General features: G+C 43.4%; 1 protein-coding gene across 2 annotated transcripts; it reads right to left on the bottom strand.

Annotated features, from left to right (window-relative positions):
* Positions 1-2,520: 2,520 nt before the first annotated feature.
* saal1 (serum amyloid A-like 1) lies at positions 2,521-15,068 on the bottom strand. 2 transcript variants are annotated; one of them, XM_029655360.2, is made up of 13 exons: positions 14,906-15,067; positions 14,290-14,480; positions 13,354-13,455; positions 11,488-11,571; positions 10,512-10,591; positions 10,299-10,358; positions 8,675-8,790; positions 6,462-6,648; positions 5,782-5,864; positions 5,344-5,535; positions 4,872-5,041; positions 4,536-4,628; positions 2,521-2,960 (listed from the first exon to the last, which is right to left on the bottom strand). In XM_029655360.2, exons 1-13 carry the CDS (start codon positions 14,907-14,909, stop codon positions 2,868-2,870), a joined length of 1,455 nt encoding a protein of 484 aa, XP_029511220.1. In that variant the 5' UTR covers positions 14,910-15,067; the 3' UTR covers positions 2,521-2,867. The 2 variants fall into 2 exon arrangements, with proteins under 2 accessions (XP_029511220.1, XP_029511221.1); XM_029655361.2 differs by lacking the exon at positions 2,521-2,960 and adding an exon at positions 4,214-4,258 and having other exon boundaries at positions 14,906-15,068.
* Positions 15,069-17,054: the final 1,986 nt, after the last annotated feature.

The following is a 17,054-nucleotide window of genomic DNA, read 5'->3' as shown; positions in this document are numbered from 1 at the left end:
TGCTATATATTCACTCTGCCTCCCTGCCTGCTTTCGTCAGTGAGCTGGAAGTACGCAGGTTGTCCCTCTGGTACCCTGGTAGGCGAGGGTCCGGGCCTGCTTCTGGGAACCAAATGAGTTCATTGTTAGGAGAGGACTAGGGGGCCTTTCATCTGGGGTGGGGGGGGGGGGGGGGAGGCTGCATCCTAAATAGCACACTAATACCCAATGTAGTACACTACTTTTTGGCCAGAACCCTATGGGATCGTGGTCTAAAGTAGTGCACTACATAGGGAATAGTGTGCTATTTGAGAGACGAGTGGTTGTCATCCTCTGTGTCGTCATCACCGGCCTCTCAGTGCTCCTATGCTAAGAAAGGAGGCCTCAATACAGATACAGGTACAGTGACCCTCTTTTGGTGGTCACTCATCCTCGTCGTTCCGAGGGCAAAGAAATATCAATTTGGCAGCGATTTTGTGATTGTTTCCTGAAACATAAATATGAATTTTGAAAAATATCACATGTAGTGTGTTTTTCCCCTCTTTAAAAAAAAAATATTAACTTAAACTCAGAAAAAACAAGATTGAACGTAATTCTGTGATTCTTATATGTTATATTATATTTATATTATTTCTTATTCTTGTTTCCTAAAGCATGAATGGAAAGACGCAAACAGAAAGTAAACTAATAAACAGCATGAAATCTTACCTACATGTCATTAGGTAAAACACCTATTGTATACTAACGCACCTATATACACACACACCTGTACACTAATGTATTGATGTCTAGGCAGCTTTCCACTGACCCAGGTTTATTCGACAAGACGTCAGATTTAGGAGACGTGTTTAAAGATCGCTAACATTTTATCTTTTCTACAGTGCCGGATTTGACTTTTGTCTAAATTTTCTTTATTGCGACAAATGGAAATAAATTAATTTAGAATAAAATATGATTTTTATTTTCTTCAAATAATTAATAATAAACTATGAAGCTCAACTACACATTTATTTCTAAATCAAATTTGTTCAATTATACACATTTTTCCTTGCAGGATCCTAGTCCCGACTTTCATTGGCTGAATCGTTTCGCCTTGCTTTTCTGATTGGCTGGAAGCCAGTTTCACCATCCAATTATTTCAGATTTACAGGAGTGCAAATTTCACCATGGCGATACATTGGAACATGAGAATTATTAGAATATTGCAAATATTAATCAAGTTTTTTGGATTCTATACATGCTGGGTTTTGCAGGCTACCGAAGACATGAAACAAATTAGGTTGGGAGGCATACCGGCTGTCGCCAATTTGTTAACGAGCAATTTGCCTAAAATGGGTGATGGGAACACTTTCAACCACTTCATTTTTATTAGACTTTGTAGGTTTTTGAGAAAAATAATAAGTTTCTAAAAATAAATATATTTTTTGGTATGAAGTCATTAAACAGCCACCACTAACATTGAGTGGCTGCTGCCAACACACTGACTCAACTCCAGCCACTTTAATAATGGGAATTGATGGGAAATGATGTCAAATATATCACTAGCCACTTTAAACAATGCTACCTAATATAATGTTTACATACCCTACATTATTCATCTCATATGTATATGTATATACTGTACTCTATATCATCTACTGCATCTTTATGTAATACATGTATCACTAGCCACTTTAAACTATGCCACTTTGTTTACATACTCATCTCATATGTATATACTGTACTCGATACCATCTACTGCATCTTGCCTATGCTGCTCTGTACCATCACTCACTCATATATCTTTATGTACATATTCTTATCCCCTTACACTTGTGTGTATAAGACAGTAGTTTTGGAATTGTTAGTTAGATTACTTGTTGGTTATTACTGCATTGTCGGAACTAGAAGCACAAGCATCGCATTAACATCTGCTAACCATGTGTATGTGACCAATACATTAACATCTGCTAACCATGTGTATGTGACCAATACATTAACATCTGCTAACCATGTGTATGTGACAAATAACATTTGATTTATATACAGCTGTTTATTAAATCGACAAGACAGTTATATTGAAACACACCCTAGCAGGACAAATGTCAAATCTATTTTCGTTGTGAACTTCCTAAATGTCTACAAAAAAAGTTAATGGAAACATACCTACTGATCGTCCAAATCTGCTGACACAAAATGGTCACGTGAATATTTAATATCTTTATTAAAAACAGCAACAAGTTGACTGGGTAAATAAGTCCATTCAATTACCTGTTATGAGCTGGGAAAAGCTCTCCTTGTCTACAGACTGACAGAAACATGACTGCAAAATGGTGATAACTTTCCCCAAAATTAACACGTTTTCCCAGAAATCCCGGATGGAGGTTCCCTGGAATCAAGAGGGATTAAGCAGGAAATCCGGAGCAGGATTTCTGGGATACCCGGGAACGTGAGGAACGTTAGCGTCATATTGCAACAAGTGTATTGGAACCATATCCATACCAGTGTGAGGGTTTCGGCCAGGAGACGGGAAATTTTCTATACAGCTGGGGACAGCCGACATTGAAAAATACAGTAGGACCACATTGGAATATATGGATCCCTTTCTAGCCACATAAGAGATACTACTACATGTTTAAAACATGATATCAAATAACAATACCATTTTATTTTAAACAAGTTAAACAAACAAATAATTGTGTTTTATCTTCTTCTTTTCGCCCCCTTTCCATTTTTAAAGACCCTGATCTACAAAAAAAACATTAAAACAGTGGACACCATGTTTTTCACAGTACAGTCCAAGTGTATTGGTATACAACCTCTCTGTATGCCCAGTGTGGTAGTCCATGGATATAACAGGATCCACTGTGGATACCGGAGTCTGGAGAAGGAAGAGGAGGGCTCGTGGATCAGCTCGGGCTGAGGGAGACGGGAAATTCCTTTCTCACTGTGTCTGCCAGCTGGGGATCAGCCTCCGACAACATGAAGACCAGGTGTTGTACCTATACAGGTGATGTAGGCTTGGTTATGACAACATGAAGACCAGGTGTTGTACCTATACAGGTGATGTAGGCTTGGTTATGACAACATGAAGACCAGGTGTTGTACCTATACAGGTGATGTAGGCTTGGTTATGACAACATGAAGACCAGGTGTTGTACCTATACAGGTGATGTAGGCTTGGTTATGACAACATGAAGACCAGGTGTTGTACCTATACAGGTGATGTAGGCTTGGTTATGACAACATGAAGACCAGGTGTTGTACCTATACAGGTGATGTAGGCTTGGTTATGACAACATGAAGACCAGGTGTTGTACCTATACAGGTGATGTAGGCTTGGTTATGACAACATGAAGACCAGGTGTTGTACCTATACAGGTGATGTAGGCTTGGTTTATGACAACATGAAGACCAGGTGTTGTACCTATACAGGTGATGTAGGCTTGGTTATGACAACATGAAGACCAGGTGTTGTACCTATACAGGTGATGTAGGCTTGGTTATGACAACATGAAGACCAGGTGTTGTACCTATACAGGTGATGTAGGCTTGGTTATGACAACATGAAGACCAGGTGTTGTACCTATACAGGTGATGTAGGCTTGATTATGACAACATGAAGACCAGGTGTTGTACCTCTACAGAGGCTTGGTTATGACAACATGAAGACCAGGTGTTGTACCTCTACAGAGGGTTAGTTATGACAACATGAAGACCAGGTGTTGTACCTCTACAGAGGGTTAGTTATGACAACATGAAGACCAGGTGTTGTACCTCTACAGAGGGTTAGTTATGACAACATGAAGACCAGGTGTTGTACCTCTACAGAGGGTTAGTTATGACAACATGAAGACCAGGTGTTGTACCTCTACAGAGGGTTAGTTAAGACCAGGTGTTGTACCTCTACAGAGGGTTAGTTATGACAACATGAAGACCAGGTGTTGTACCTCTACAGGGGGTTAGTTATGACAACATGAAGACCAGGTGTTGTACCTCTACAGAGGGTTAGTTATGACAACATGAAGACCAGGTGTTGTACCTCAGGGGGTTAGTTATGACAACATGAAGAAGGTGTTGACTACAGAGTGACAACATGAAGACCAGGTGTTGTACCTCTACAGAGGGTTAGTTATGACAACATGAAGACCAGGTGTTGTACCTCTACAGAGGGTTAGTTATGACAACATGAAGACCAGGTGTTGTACCTCTACAGGGGGTTAGTTATGACAACATGAAGACCAGGTGTTGTACCTCTACAGAGGGTTAGTTATGACAACATGAAGACCAGGTGTTGTACCTCTACAGGTGACGTAGGTTTGGTTATGACAACATCTACTCTCACCGGGAGGAAGTGTGAGGGCGTGGTGGAAACCACGTTTCCAGAGAACAAGTGACATCACAGACAAAGACAACATGTAAAACTGGAAACAAACTCTTATTGACCTGATTGAGTATCACAGCGATGCCACCACAATGTTCACGCTGTACTGTCCCCACTGACATCTATATATAGGAGCCTCTGTTTGTCAGACATGGTGGATATTACGTGCTCATTGTAAAGAGGGAGAACTTACGGCAGGGCTGAACTGGGGGAGCATAGAGCCTACTGCTGACAGACACGTCTTTTCTGTTAGGTAACCTCTCGTCACCAACTCGCACACCGCATCCTAGGGATCACACACACACACACACACACGTCATTGTAAAGAACAATTTGTTCTTAAACCGACTTGCCTAGTTAAATAAAAAAGTTTAAATGAATAAAATAAATATAGGTTTTAAACATAGAATATATATATAAAAAAATATTTAAAAAATGTCATAAAGTTATTTTGGTTTAGAGATGAAGTAACATCGTAGGAAACGGTGACCGTTTTTTTTTTGATTGACAGTTCCAGAGGCTGCGTTACCTTGGTGAGGTCAGTGATGATGTCAGAGAGGAACTCGACCGTTGTCTGGATCAGAGCCTGGAGCTGCTCATCCACCTTCTCCTCCTCCTTCTTCCCCTTCTGTCCGTGTCCTGAACTGACCTCTCTATGGTACTGCAGCACCCTCAACATGCTCCCAACTAGAGGCAAAACTGGAAGACAGAGAACAGAGCCTTTCAGATACTTTGGGATGATTCGGGAACATTAAATAAATTAAATTAAAATAAAAAAACATTAATTTAGCCTTATAATGTTTTCACTTTCAGGTTACAGTGACTTCCATTGGTTTTGGTTAGACGATCAGTTAGTGGAAGAAGAAGAAATGAAATGAGGCTTTACGTCTCGTGATTAAGCAGTAACAACATTAGAAACCATCTCTCGTTCCTCACGGGACAAGACAGAGAGAGAGAGAGACGGTGTCAGAGACTAAAGTGAAATCCAGGTGGTCTCTTACGCGTGTCTGCTTCGCTGTGCTCTGCTTCCTGGTCCTGACACGCATACAGGACTGACAGGACAGCCAGAGCATGGACCAGTAACCCCTTCTGTTCCTGGAGAACAAACAGAGGGTCGTCTGGCTGACACAGGTCCTCACACACTACCTCACACAGGAAGGTCCATAGAGCCTGGCCCGTCCCACCTGCAACAGCTGGAGACAAGGGACAATGTCAACTTAGTCAACTTGCTATCAGTAATGAATAGAGTGGAAATCTTACTAACTTCAGCTCTCAGGATAAAAAAAAACCCACAGCTAGATAGAAATATGTTAACATACTAGATATACCAAGAGGGAGGAGTCATTTAAAGAGAGAAGTTTCTGTAATTTATGGATTTTTTCCAACCAATAACATCTATTGAATAAATAAAAGCAGACATTTTGAACAACACGTCTCACCCAGTGTCTGAATCCCATGATGGATAGTGGTGAGGAGCTGGAGGGCATGCAGGTACACCTCTAAACCCTCTGGACTCTCTGACCTGTGGAAACACGAGGATAGCCCCTCATAAAACCCTCTGACCTGTGGAAACACGAGGATAGCCCCTCATAAAACCCTCTGACCTGTGGAAACACGAGGATAGCCCCTCATAAAACCCTCTGGACTCTCTGACCTGTGGAAACACGAGGATAGTCCCTCATAAAACCCTCTGACCTGTGGAAACACCAGGATAGCCCCTCATAAAACCCTCTGACCTGTGGAAACACGTGGATAGCCCCTCATAAAACCCTCTGACCTGTGGAAACACCAGGATAGCCCCTCATAAAACCCTCTGACCTGTGGAAACACCAGGATAGCCCCTCATAAAACCCTCTGACCTGTGGAAACACCAGGACAGCCCCTCATAAAACCCTCTGACCTGTGGAAACACCAGGATAGCCCCACATGTTGCTTGTCATATCAGAATGCCACCACCCAGTGGCTGGTCTGCTGAAAACATGATGTCATGAGGTTACAAGCTCTTACTGATACCTCCATCAAAGTGGTTCTAACAGAGAGCTGTTTTTTTTTTTACCAATACCTGCGAAGATAATATTATTACTACATTATAATATTAGCAGAAACAAAATGTCTTTACCTTAGCTGCTTGGCAGCCTCGAGGAGCGAGGAGGCCACGTCCAGACGTCTCTCCCCCTCCTCCTCTTCTTCTTCCTCCTCGTCTTCGTCACTGGGCTGAGATCCAGCTGTGACCCAGGTCTTCATCAACTCTTCATCCAAGTCAAACAGCTTGTCAACCAGCTCCCCCACCTTCACCAGCAGGTCCACTACACACACACACACACACACACACAAACACACGCACACACACAAACGCACGCAACCATACACACACACATTGAATGAAAAGTAAACAGTGGGTCTCACTCAACAGTTTCATCAAGTATGTATATTTGATCTTATGAAGAAAAAAAAAAATCTGGAAAAAACCCAGAAGCCCCTTCAAGAATAATAATCAGTCCTGGGTGACCCAGAGGTCAGTGCCTCCTCGTACGGTCTACGACCCAGAGGTCAGTGCCTCCTCGTACGGTCTACGACCCAGAGGTCAGTGCCTCCTCGTACGGTCTACGACCCAGAGGTCAGTGCCTCCTCGTACGGTCTCACGACCCAGAGGTCAGTGCCGCCTCGGTCTACGACCCAGAGGTCAGTGTCCTCGTACGGTCTACGACCCAGAGGTCAGTGCCGCCTCGGTCTACGACCCAGAGGTCAGTGCCGCCTCGACCCAGAGGTCAGTGCCTCCTCGTACGGTCTACGACCCAGAGGTCAGTGCCGCCTCGTACGGTCTACGACCCAGAGGTCAGTGCCTCCTCGTACGGTCTACGACCCAGAGGTCAGTGCCTCCTCGTACGGTCTACGACCCAGAGGTCAGTGCCTCCTCGTACGGTCTACGACCCAGAGGTCAGTGCCTCCTCGTACGGTCTACGACCCAGAGGTCAGTGCCTCCTCGACGGTCTACGACCCAGAGGTCAGTGCCTCTACCCGGCGGTCACGACCCAGAGGTCAGTGCCTCCTCGTACGGTCTACGACCCAGAGGTCAGTCCTCGTACGGCCTCACGACCCAGAGGTCAGTGCCTCCTACGGTCTACGACCCAGAGGTCAGTGCCTCCTCGTACGGTCCTCGACCCAGAGGTCAGTGCCTCTACGGTCTACGACCAGAGGTCAGACCCAGGTCAGTGCCTCCTCGTACGGTCTACGACCCAGAGGTCAGTGCCTCCTCGTCACGGTCTACGACCCAGTTCACGACCCAGAGGTCAGTGCCTCCTCGCACGGTCTACGACCCAGAGGTCAGTGCCTCCTCGTACGGTCCACGACCCAGAGGTCAGTGCCTCCTCGTACGGTCTACGACCCAGAGGTCAGTGTCAGTGCCAGAGGTCAGTGCCTCCTCGTACGGTCTACGACCCAGAGGTCAGTGCCTCCTCGTACGGTCTACGACCCAGAGGTCAGTGCCTCCTCGTACGGTCTACGACCCAGAGGTCAGTGCCTCCTCGTACGGTCTACGACCCAGAGGTCAGTGCCTCCTCGTACGGTCTACGACCCAGAGGTCAGTGCTCGCGGTCTACGACCCAGAGGTCAGTGCCGCATCGTACGGTCTACGACCCAGAGGTCAGTGCCTCCTCGTACGGTCTACGACCCAGAGGTCAGTGCCTCCTCGTACGGTCTACGACCCAGAGGTCAGTGCCTCCTCGTACGGTTTATATTTTATTGGTCACATACACATGGTTAGCAGATGTTAATGTATTGGTCACATACACATGGTTAGCAGATGTTAATGTATTGGTCACATACACATGGTTAGCAGATGTTAATGTATTGGTCACATACACATGGTTAGCAGATGTTAATGTATTGGTCACATACACATGGTTAGCAGATGTTAATGCGAGTGTAGCGAAATGCTTGTGCTTCTAGTTCCGACAGCGCAGTAATAACCAACGAGTAATCTAACCTAACAATTCCACAACTACTACCTTATACACACAAGTGTAAAGGGATAAAGAATATGTACATAAAGATACATGAATGAGTGATGGTACAGAACGGCACAGGCAAGATGCAGTAGATGGTATCGAGTACAGTATATACATATGAGATGAGTATGGAAACAAAGTGGCATAGTTTAAAGTGGCTAGTGATATATGTATTACATAAAGATGCAGTAGATGATATAGAGTACAGTATATACATATACATATGAGATGAATAATGTAGGGTATGTAAACAAATGATTCCCAGTAGATTGGAAAGAAAACATCTTTCATCACATTGAGTTGTTGTAACATATGAAGGACCTACTGTTGGTGGAGCTGCACATGATGAAGCAGAGGCTGGAACACACAGAGGTCTGCTGTCGTACTCTCTCCAGCCACAGAGAAGACACATCGCTCTGGGACACACAGGTCAGCAGCAGTCTGGACAAAAAGACATTCACACCAATCGCTAACGAGATATCAACAAAAACCGCAGTCTAAAGGCAATAGAAGACTTTGACAAGAGCTGGGCATGATTTCCCGATAGCCATGGAACTTAGGCATACGAGTGTTTTGACGATGCGTCGTTCCTACAACGGCCGAAAATATAACATGCGTTTGCAAAAACACCTCGCAGAATTTTTTCTTTTAAACGTTGGCTAAGTGTGTCATTGGAGCATGTGTTTAATACTGATAGGATGTAATACTGATAGGCTCCCGAGTGGCGCAGAAGTCTAAGGCACTGCATCTCAGTGCTTGAGGCGTCACTACAGACACCCTGGTTCAAATCCAGGCTGTATCACAACCGGCCGTGATTGGGAGTCCCAAAGGGCGGCGCACAACTGGCAAAGAGTCGTCTGGGTTTGGCCGGTGTAGGCCCTCATTGTAAATAAGAATCTGTTCTTAACTGACTTCCTAGTTAAATAAAGGTTCAATTTAAAAAAAATATCATTTTAAAAAGTAAGCACTGCTCTCAGATCAGCATTCTCCATTCAAATCTGACTTTAAGATTAGAAGTATTCCACAATACTGACGACAGCTCAGCTCATATTACCACCTACAGCTGAAAATATTGAGCTGGCTTATTATAATGCTTAGTCCTACTCTATAATAATACACATCATGAAATATATTGAGGCCAAAATAAATTACAGACAATGTAGCCTACAATTAGCAAAAATAGAACTAAATTGGACTGAACATGTAATGAATTTCAATATGATTCAACTATACAGAACTATGTAGCCAAATTGATGTGGTTCTGTCCTTGAGCTCTTCTTGTCCATTAAATGGTTCTGTCCTTGAGCTCTTCTTGTCCATTAAATGGTTCTGTCCTTGAGCTCTTCTGGTCCATTAAATGGTTCTGTATATTATGTTTTGTGTGGAACCCCAGGAAGAGTCACTGATGCTTTCACAACAGCTAATGTGGTGGATCCTAATAAAAACACCAACAAATACCTATAGGACTAATGTATATATTTTGTATATAGTCATCTTGGTTTTCATTTGAAGCATGTTTTTAACAATTGCAACAACATTGGAAACTTTGTATTCCCAAGTTATCGGAGGTCACAGAGACAGATAAACAGCTTGATTCTATGTTTAGCGGAGATCTTTTGTGTATAAAGTGAGGTGGAACTGTAAAAAAAAACATATATATATTCTAATGTCGCACTTAGCGGTTCTACGAGTGGTCACAAGGCAGTTGGCAAATAACGGACGCGTCGATGGTTTTGAGAAACAACTCTGAGATTTAACAACGCTCCTACGAAGGTTCTTAACGACGAACTTAGCCTTAAGATGCTTTAGGGAAACCATGCTCAGTTCATTTGCGTAGAGTTACATCTCTATAAAAAAAAGAAGTATATAAAGCATTGTGCTTCTTCCTCTTATTTGAGCTACGACAACAGACAATGAAGGATTTTCTAGCCTTTTCAGGGTATTCTCACCTGCTTGTCTCCAGCAGTGTAGGGGGATCAGTGTCTCCAAGAAGGAGCAACAGCACCACCCTGTGGAGAGAAACATAATCACACAAGAGAAACAGTTAATTAATACCCACCATGAGTTGGAACGGTGCTGTACATATCAGAGCCAACACAGTACTGTTCAGGCTGTCATGACAGTGTGAAAAGGGTTGTTAGTAAATGGCCATCTCCACCTACCCTAGGTCGTTGTTCTGGCTGAGGGTCAGACAAGTGTCAGGGAAGCAGGCTATGTTACCCAGGATCCCCACACATATCTCCTGGGGAGAGAGGACAAGAGAAAACATCAATAAGGGTCAGACAAGTGTCAGGGAAGCAGGCTATGTTACCCAGGATCCTGGCAACATGATGTAAACATCAATAAGACACCATGGCAACATGCTGTAAACATCAATAAGACACCATGGCAACATGATGTAAACATCAATAAGACACCATGGCAACATGATGTAAACTACAATAAGACACCATGGCAACATGATGTAAACATCAATAAGACACCATGGCAACATGATGTAAACATCAATAAGACACCATGGCAACATGATGTAAACATCAATAAGACACCCTGGCAACATGATGTAAACATCATTAAGACACCCTGGCAACATGATGTAAACATCAATAAGACACCATGGCAACATGATGTAAACATCAATAAGACACCATGGCAACATGATGTAAACATCAATAAGACACCATGGAATATTCATTTATATTATTATTCATATTAATATTGCATTTCAAAGACTAGACGGTGGACTGATTAAGCAATACGGCCCAGGGGGGGTGATATATGGTGATATCTACCATCGTATACCACAAACCCCCGAGGTGCCTTATTGCTTTGTCATACCCGTGGTATACGGTCTGATATACCACAGCTGTCAGCAAAAATCAGAATTCTGGGGGTCGAACCACCCAGTTTATATTGGCCATTTACCACGAACCCCTGAGGTGCCTTATTGCCATTATAAACTGGTCACCAATGTAATTAGAGTAGTAAAAATACATGTTTTTGTCATATTCGTGGTATACGGTCTGATATACCACAGCTGCCAGCCAAATCAGAATTCAGGGGTGGTCGAACCACCCCGTTTTATAATAGAGTACAACACACACAAGGTAAACTAGAACACTAAAACAGTTCACTCACAGTGAGACGAGGGCATCGAGACTTAGTGATCACTCCAAGGAGGATATCTGCAGCTTTGAACTCCTGTAAGAAACCAGCCACATCCTACAGAGAGACAGGCAGACAGGGTCATATTAACCCACATCCTACAGAGAGACAGGCAGACAGGGTAATATGAACCCACATCCTACAGAGAGACAGGCAGACAGGGTCATATTAACCCACATCCTACAGGCAGACAGGGTCATATTAACCCACATCCTACAGAGAGACAGGCAGACAGGGTCATATTAACCCACATCCTACAGAGAGACAGGCAGACAGGGTCATATGAACCCACATCCTACAAAGAGACAGGCAGACAGGGTCATATGAACCCACATCCTAAAGAGAGACAGGCAGACAGGGTCATATTAACCCACATCCTACAGAGAGACAGGCAGACAGGGTCATATGAACCCACATCCTACAGAGAGACAGGCAGACAGGGTCATATCAACCCACATCCTACAGAGAGACAGGCAGACAGGGTCATATTAACCCACATCCTACAGAGAGACAGGCAGACAGGGTCATATGAACCCACATCCTACAAAGAGACAGGCAGACAGGGTCATATGAACCCACATCCTACAAAGAGACAGGCAGACAGGGTCATATGAACCCACATCCTACAGAGAGACAGGCAGACAGGGTCATATCAACCCACATCCTACAGAGAGACAGGCAGACAGGGTCATATTAACCCACATCCTACAGAGAGACAGGCAGACAGGGTCATATGAACCCACATCCTACAGAGAGACAGGCAGACAGGGTCATATGAACCCACATCCTACAAAGAGACAGGCAGACAGGGTCATATGAACCCACATCCTACAAAGAGACAGGCAGACAGGGTCATATGAACCCACATCCTACAGAGAGACAGGCAGACAGGGTCATATCAACCCACATCCTACAGAGAGACAGGCAGACAGGGTCATATGAACCCACATCCTACAGAGAGACAGGCAGACAGGGTCATATCAACCCACATCCTACAGAGAGACAGGCAGACAGGGTCATATTAACCCACATCCTACAGGCAGACAGGGTCATATTAACCCACATCCTACAGAGAGACAGGCAGACAGGGTCATATGAACCCACATCCTACAAAGAGACAGGCAGACAGGGTCATATGAACCCACATCCTACAAAGAGACAGGCAGACAGGGTCATATGAACCCACATCCTACAGAGAGACAGGCAGACAGGGTCATATCAACCCACATCCTACAGAGAGACAGGCAGACAGGGTCATATTAACCCACATCCTACAAACAGACAGGGTCATATTAACCCACATCCTACAGAGAGACAGGCAGACAGGGTCATATTAACCCACATCCTACAGAGAGACAGGCAGACAGGGTCATATTAACCCACATCCTACAGAGAGACAGGCAGACAGGGTCATATCAACCCATCAAATTTCATGTTAAATCAAAAACATTTGTAACATAAAAGTTACATTTTTACAGCCGACTCATGACAATATAAACTAGATATCATACTCCTGGTATTTATTTAAACATCTCTGTATACAGAATAAAAAATAAAAATAATAATAATTTAATTTGACCTTTATTTAACTAGGCAAGTCAGTTAAGAACAAATTCTTATTTTCAATGACGGCCTAGGAACAGTGGGTTAACTGCCTTGTTCAGGGGCAGAACGACAGATTTGTATCTTGTCACCTTGGGGATTTGAACTTGCAACCTTCCGGTTACTAGTCCAACGCTCTAACCACTAGGCTACCCTGCCGCCCCAAATACATACACACTGAGTATACAAACATTAGGAACACCTGCTCTTTCACTAGAGTAGCTAGATGACACACACCTTATCCATGGCCATATCCCAGATCTTACACAGCTCATCCTCATCTTCCTCTGGTAACTGCATCTGGGCATCAGAGTCTCCCATGTTCTGTTCCGACACAATCTGAAGGACATAACAACAAATACAACGATGATCAACGATGCATTTTAAACACAAGATGACAAAATATGTTCTGCATATTAACAGTAAAATGTACAAGATGGAAGAGCACTTTCTGTAATGAGCAACAACAACAACAAAAAGAGTGCTGGACATAATGCATTATATGATGGAAAACGCATCCTCACCATAACCCTTTCTAGACTTCAATAGCCTAGATGAGTTGTCTCATGAGTCATGAAGGTATACTTCATATACTTCAGTTGGTATTTGATCAGCAACAAGTAATACTGTATTGCAACAATATACCGGTTGCCTACCTGAATCTTAACCGGTTGCCTACCTGAAACATAACCGGTTGCCTACCTGAATTCTTAACCGGTTGCCTACCTGAAACATAACCGGTTGCCTACCTGAAACATAACCGGTTGCCTACCTGAAACATAACCGGTTGCCTACCTGAAACATAACCGGTTGCCTACCTGAATTCTTAACCGGTTGCCTACCTGAATTCTTAACCGGTTGCCTACCTGAATTCTTAACCGGTTGCCTACCTGAAACATAACCGGTTGCCTACCTGAATTCTTAACCGGTTGCCTACCTGAATTCTTAACCGGTTGCCTACCTGAAACATAACCGGCTGCCTACCTGAATCTTAACCGGTTGCCTACCTGAATTCTTAACCGGTTGCCTACCTGAATTCTTAACTGGTTGACTACCTGAATTCTTAACTGGTTGACTACCTGAATTCTTAACCGGTTGCCTACCTGAATTCTTAACCTGTTGCCTACCTGAATCTTAACCGGTTGCCTACCTGAAACATAACCGGTTGCCTACCTGAATCAGACGGGTAAAGGTGCTGAACAGCCAGTGTTTGCTATAAACTGTCTCCCCTATAGCATCCACCTCTTCCCCGCCCTGCTCCCCCTCTCTGTCCGGGGGTGGTGAGGGGTTACGGTCCATGACAGGAGAGTTCGCCGGGGAGGATGACCGGATGCTGGAGTTGTCGTCATCCACGCTGTGGTCCTCTAAACAGAAACATAATAAGGTTAAGTAAAACGCACAATGCTGGCTGCTACCTCTGGAGGTGTGCAGGGCCATGTTCAGTACGTAAAACGTTCTCATTGTCAGAGATGGAGGTTTGTTCTATCTAGGCCATTTCTATCTGAACATTTCAAAACGTCGTGTCCTGCTGAATGCGCCCCAGGATAGGGTAAGGACGGCTTCGCAAGGGGGAATGTAGCTACATTTAGCCGGTCGATGTTGGCTAGTAAATGTTCCTGGAATGTTAGCCAAGACAGAAGATCAAAGCTAGCAAAGCCTTAAAAATATAATGCCCTAGCATTTGCTAGCTAGCCATGTTAGCTGCTCAGACCGGCTAGTTTCAGTAGCTCTATCAACGTTAGTGTCCCTGTGCACATTACAACAAAGCCATCAATTTCCTTGAGCTCACCCATGAATGTTGACTGTCGTTCCTTGAGTATAATGATGGGTTTATATCACTGTGTTATCCAGAAACGTATGTTCACTTTAGTCGAATTGCTTGCTAACCAAAACAAACATTGCTAATCACGGCTAATGTTTTCAAATGAGCCTCCAATGCAATAGAAGGAACGCGCATGCGTGTGAAGGGTATCATACCACAGAGTTTCAAAAACCCAGAGGCACAACATCGCGAGATTTCCGGGAACGCTTGCGAAACAGACCATGCCGGGGTTTGAGGAGTCAATGAGAGAATTGAAACACCCACAGTGTTCTTGCGTTTTGGGGACACCAGAAGTACATTCATTTCCAATCAAACGCTGCGTATGCATAGACGGCTTGACAGAAATGGTAGCAGAAGGTGAATGTTAAACTTTGTACAGATATCCAGATGATTAAAGGTTAAATAAAAACATTAAAATTATGCTGCGTACCAAAATCATGACAGCTGTGATGGAAACAGGAATTTCGGTAACATTTTGTAAATACCAACAGATAATTTGTTAGTTTGACATGGTGGGAACTTTTTGTGTCGGTCAAATTAATTATGCGAGAAATGGCGGTGGAAACGCCTTTATACTCAAATATTGATAGTAATAACTATCATCAAAGTAAACTTGGAGTCACGCCGATGACATGGTGTGTGGTCCTCCCATTACAACTCAGGAAACCATGCAGTTTATTACGCTTTGATCACATCTTGGTACACCAGAATTACATTAATTTCCAATGAAGGTGTTTGCCTTGCAGCATTGTGTTGCAGATGCAGTTGCATTATGTTCGATGTGGTGCGTTGGCTAGATTTTATCGAAGGTATGCGTGAAACTGTATGCGTAGACGGCTTGACAGATTTTTTTTGCATACATATCCATACGATATTGCATATACTATTCTGTGTAACTCGCTGTCGGTGTGTTCGAAGCATTAGGCTACAGATTAAATAAATGATGAACTTCACAGGGTGGGTGTAAGAAAATCCTGCTTGCTCGTTAGGAGGGTTGACCATACCTGATCTATGTTTCTCAAGTACTGTACATCAAACTGTGTCAAATTTGTAAGTTGAAAACACTATGTTAAAAGCACTGTTTTTGATGTGTGGGGGTCCCTAAAATACCTGAAGGACACTTTTTGGCATTTGCTGTATGATCGATGAGAAACTCCATATTGCAAATGTATGGTCCCTTACTAGACGTCCGCAATTGTTCGTAAAATTCGCGGACCCGTGCACCGGGGCCAGATCTTCTGGGAAGTCATCGAACGAAGTCTCTCGGACATTCGGTTTCCGTTTTGTAAAATGTTCAAATTTTTGTCATTTTTCCGCTGTCCCGGTAAATTCCATCAGATGGCGAATGGAATCATATTTCAAATGAACAAAACATCACCATCACCAAATGAACATGGCCATTTCTCCTAAACGGAAAAGACTTCGATGGCGAAACTTGGTGCGCTTAGGTTTGGCATAATGGACAGTTAGAACCGAACAAGATGGTGTCGAGGCCTCAACGTTTTTTGAGTTAAGGCCATTTTTCTGGGATTAAAGGTCAAAAACGAAAATAGAGTGCTAATTTGACCGCTTCACGTCAAAGTACATGAACCTACCGTGTCAGGAAAAAAAAGAAACAGACATTTATCTATCGTAATTTTAAGAGAAATCGTACAATGTACAATTGGTGATGCTTTAAGAAATGATCCAGTTGGCGTTTGTTCAGACGGCAGCGTAGCCTAGTGGTTAGAGCGTTGGACTAGTAACCGAAAGGTTGCAAGTTCAAACCCCCGAGCTGACAAGGTACAAATCTGTCTTTCTGTCCCTGAACAGGCAGTTAACCCACTGTTCCTAGGCCGTAATTGAAAATAAGGCCGTAATTGAAAATAAGAATTTGTTCTTAACTGACTTGCCTAGTTAAACAAAGGTAAAAATAAAATTTAAAAAAAGGAGAATGCCTAGTAAAATTGCCTAGTTAAATAAAGGTAAACAAATAATTATTTAAACAAAGGTGGGTTTGGGGAACTCTGTGATTTCTGGGATTTTCTGAAATAACACTCAATCATTCAACCCTTTGTAAATAAGTCAGTTCTTAACGTAAAGACTTAAAACTCAAAATTCTGTAAGAGCCTACCCC

This window comes from Oncorhynchus nerka, linkage group LG17 (genome assembly GCF_034236695.1).
Source record: "Oncorhynchus nerka isolate Pitt River linkage group LG17, Oner_Uvic_2.0, whole genome shotgun sequence".
NCBI classification, from domain to species: Eukaryota; Metazoa; Chordata; class Actinopteri; order Salmoniformes; family Salmonidae; genus Oncorhynchus; species Oncorhynchus nerka.
This window is presented reverse-complemented; position numbering and strand designations above follow the sequence as displayed.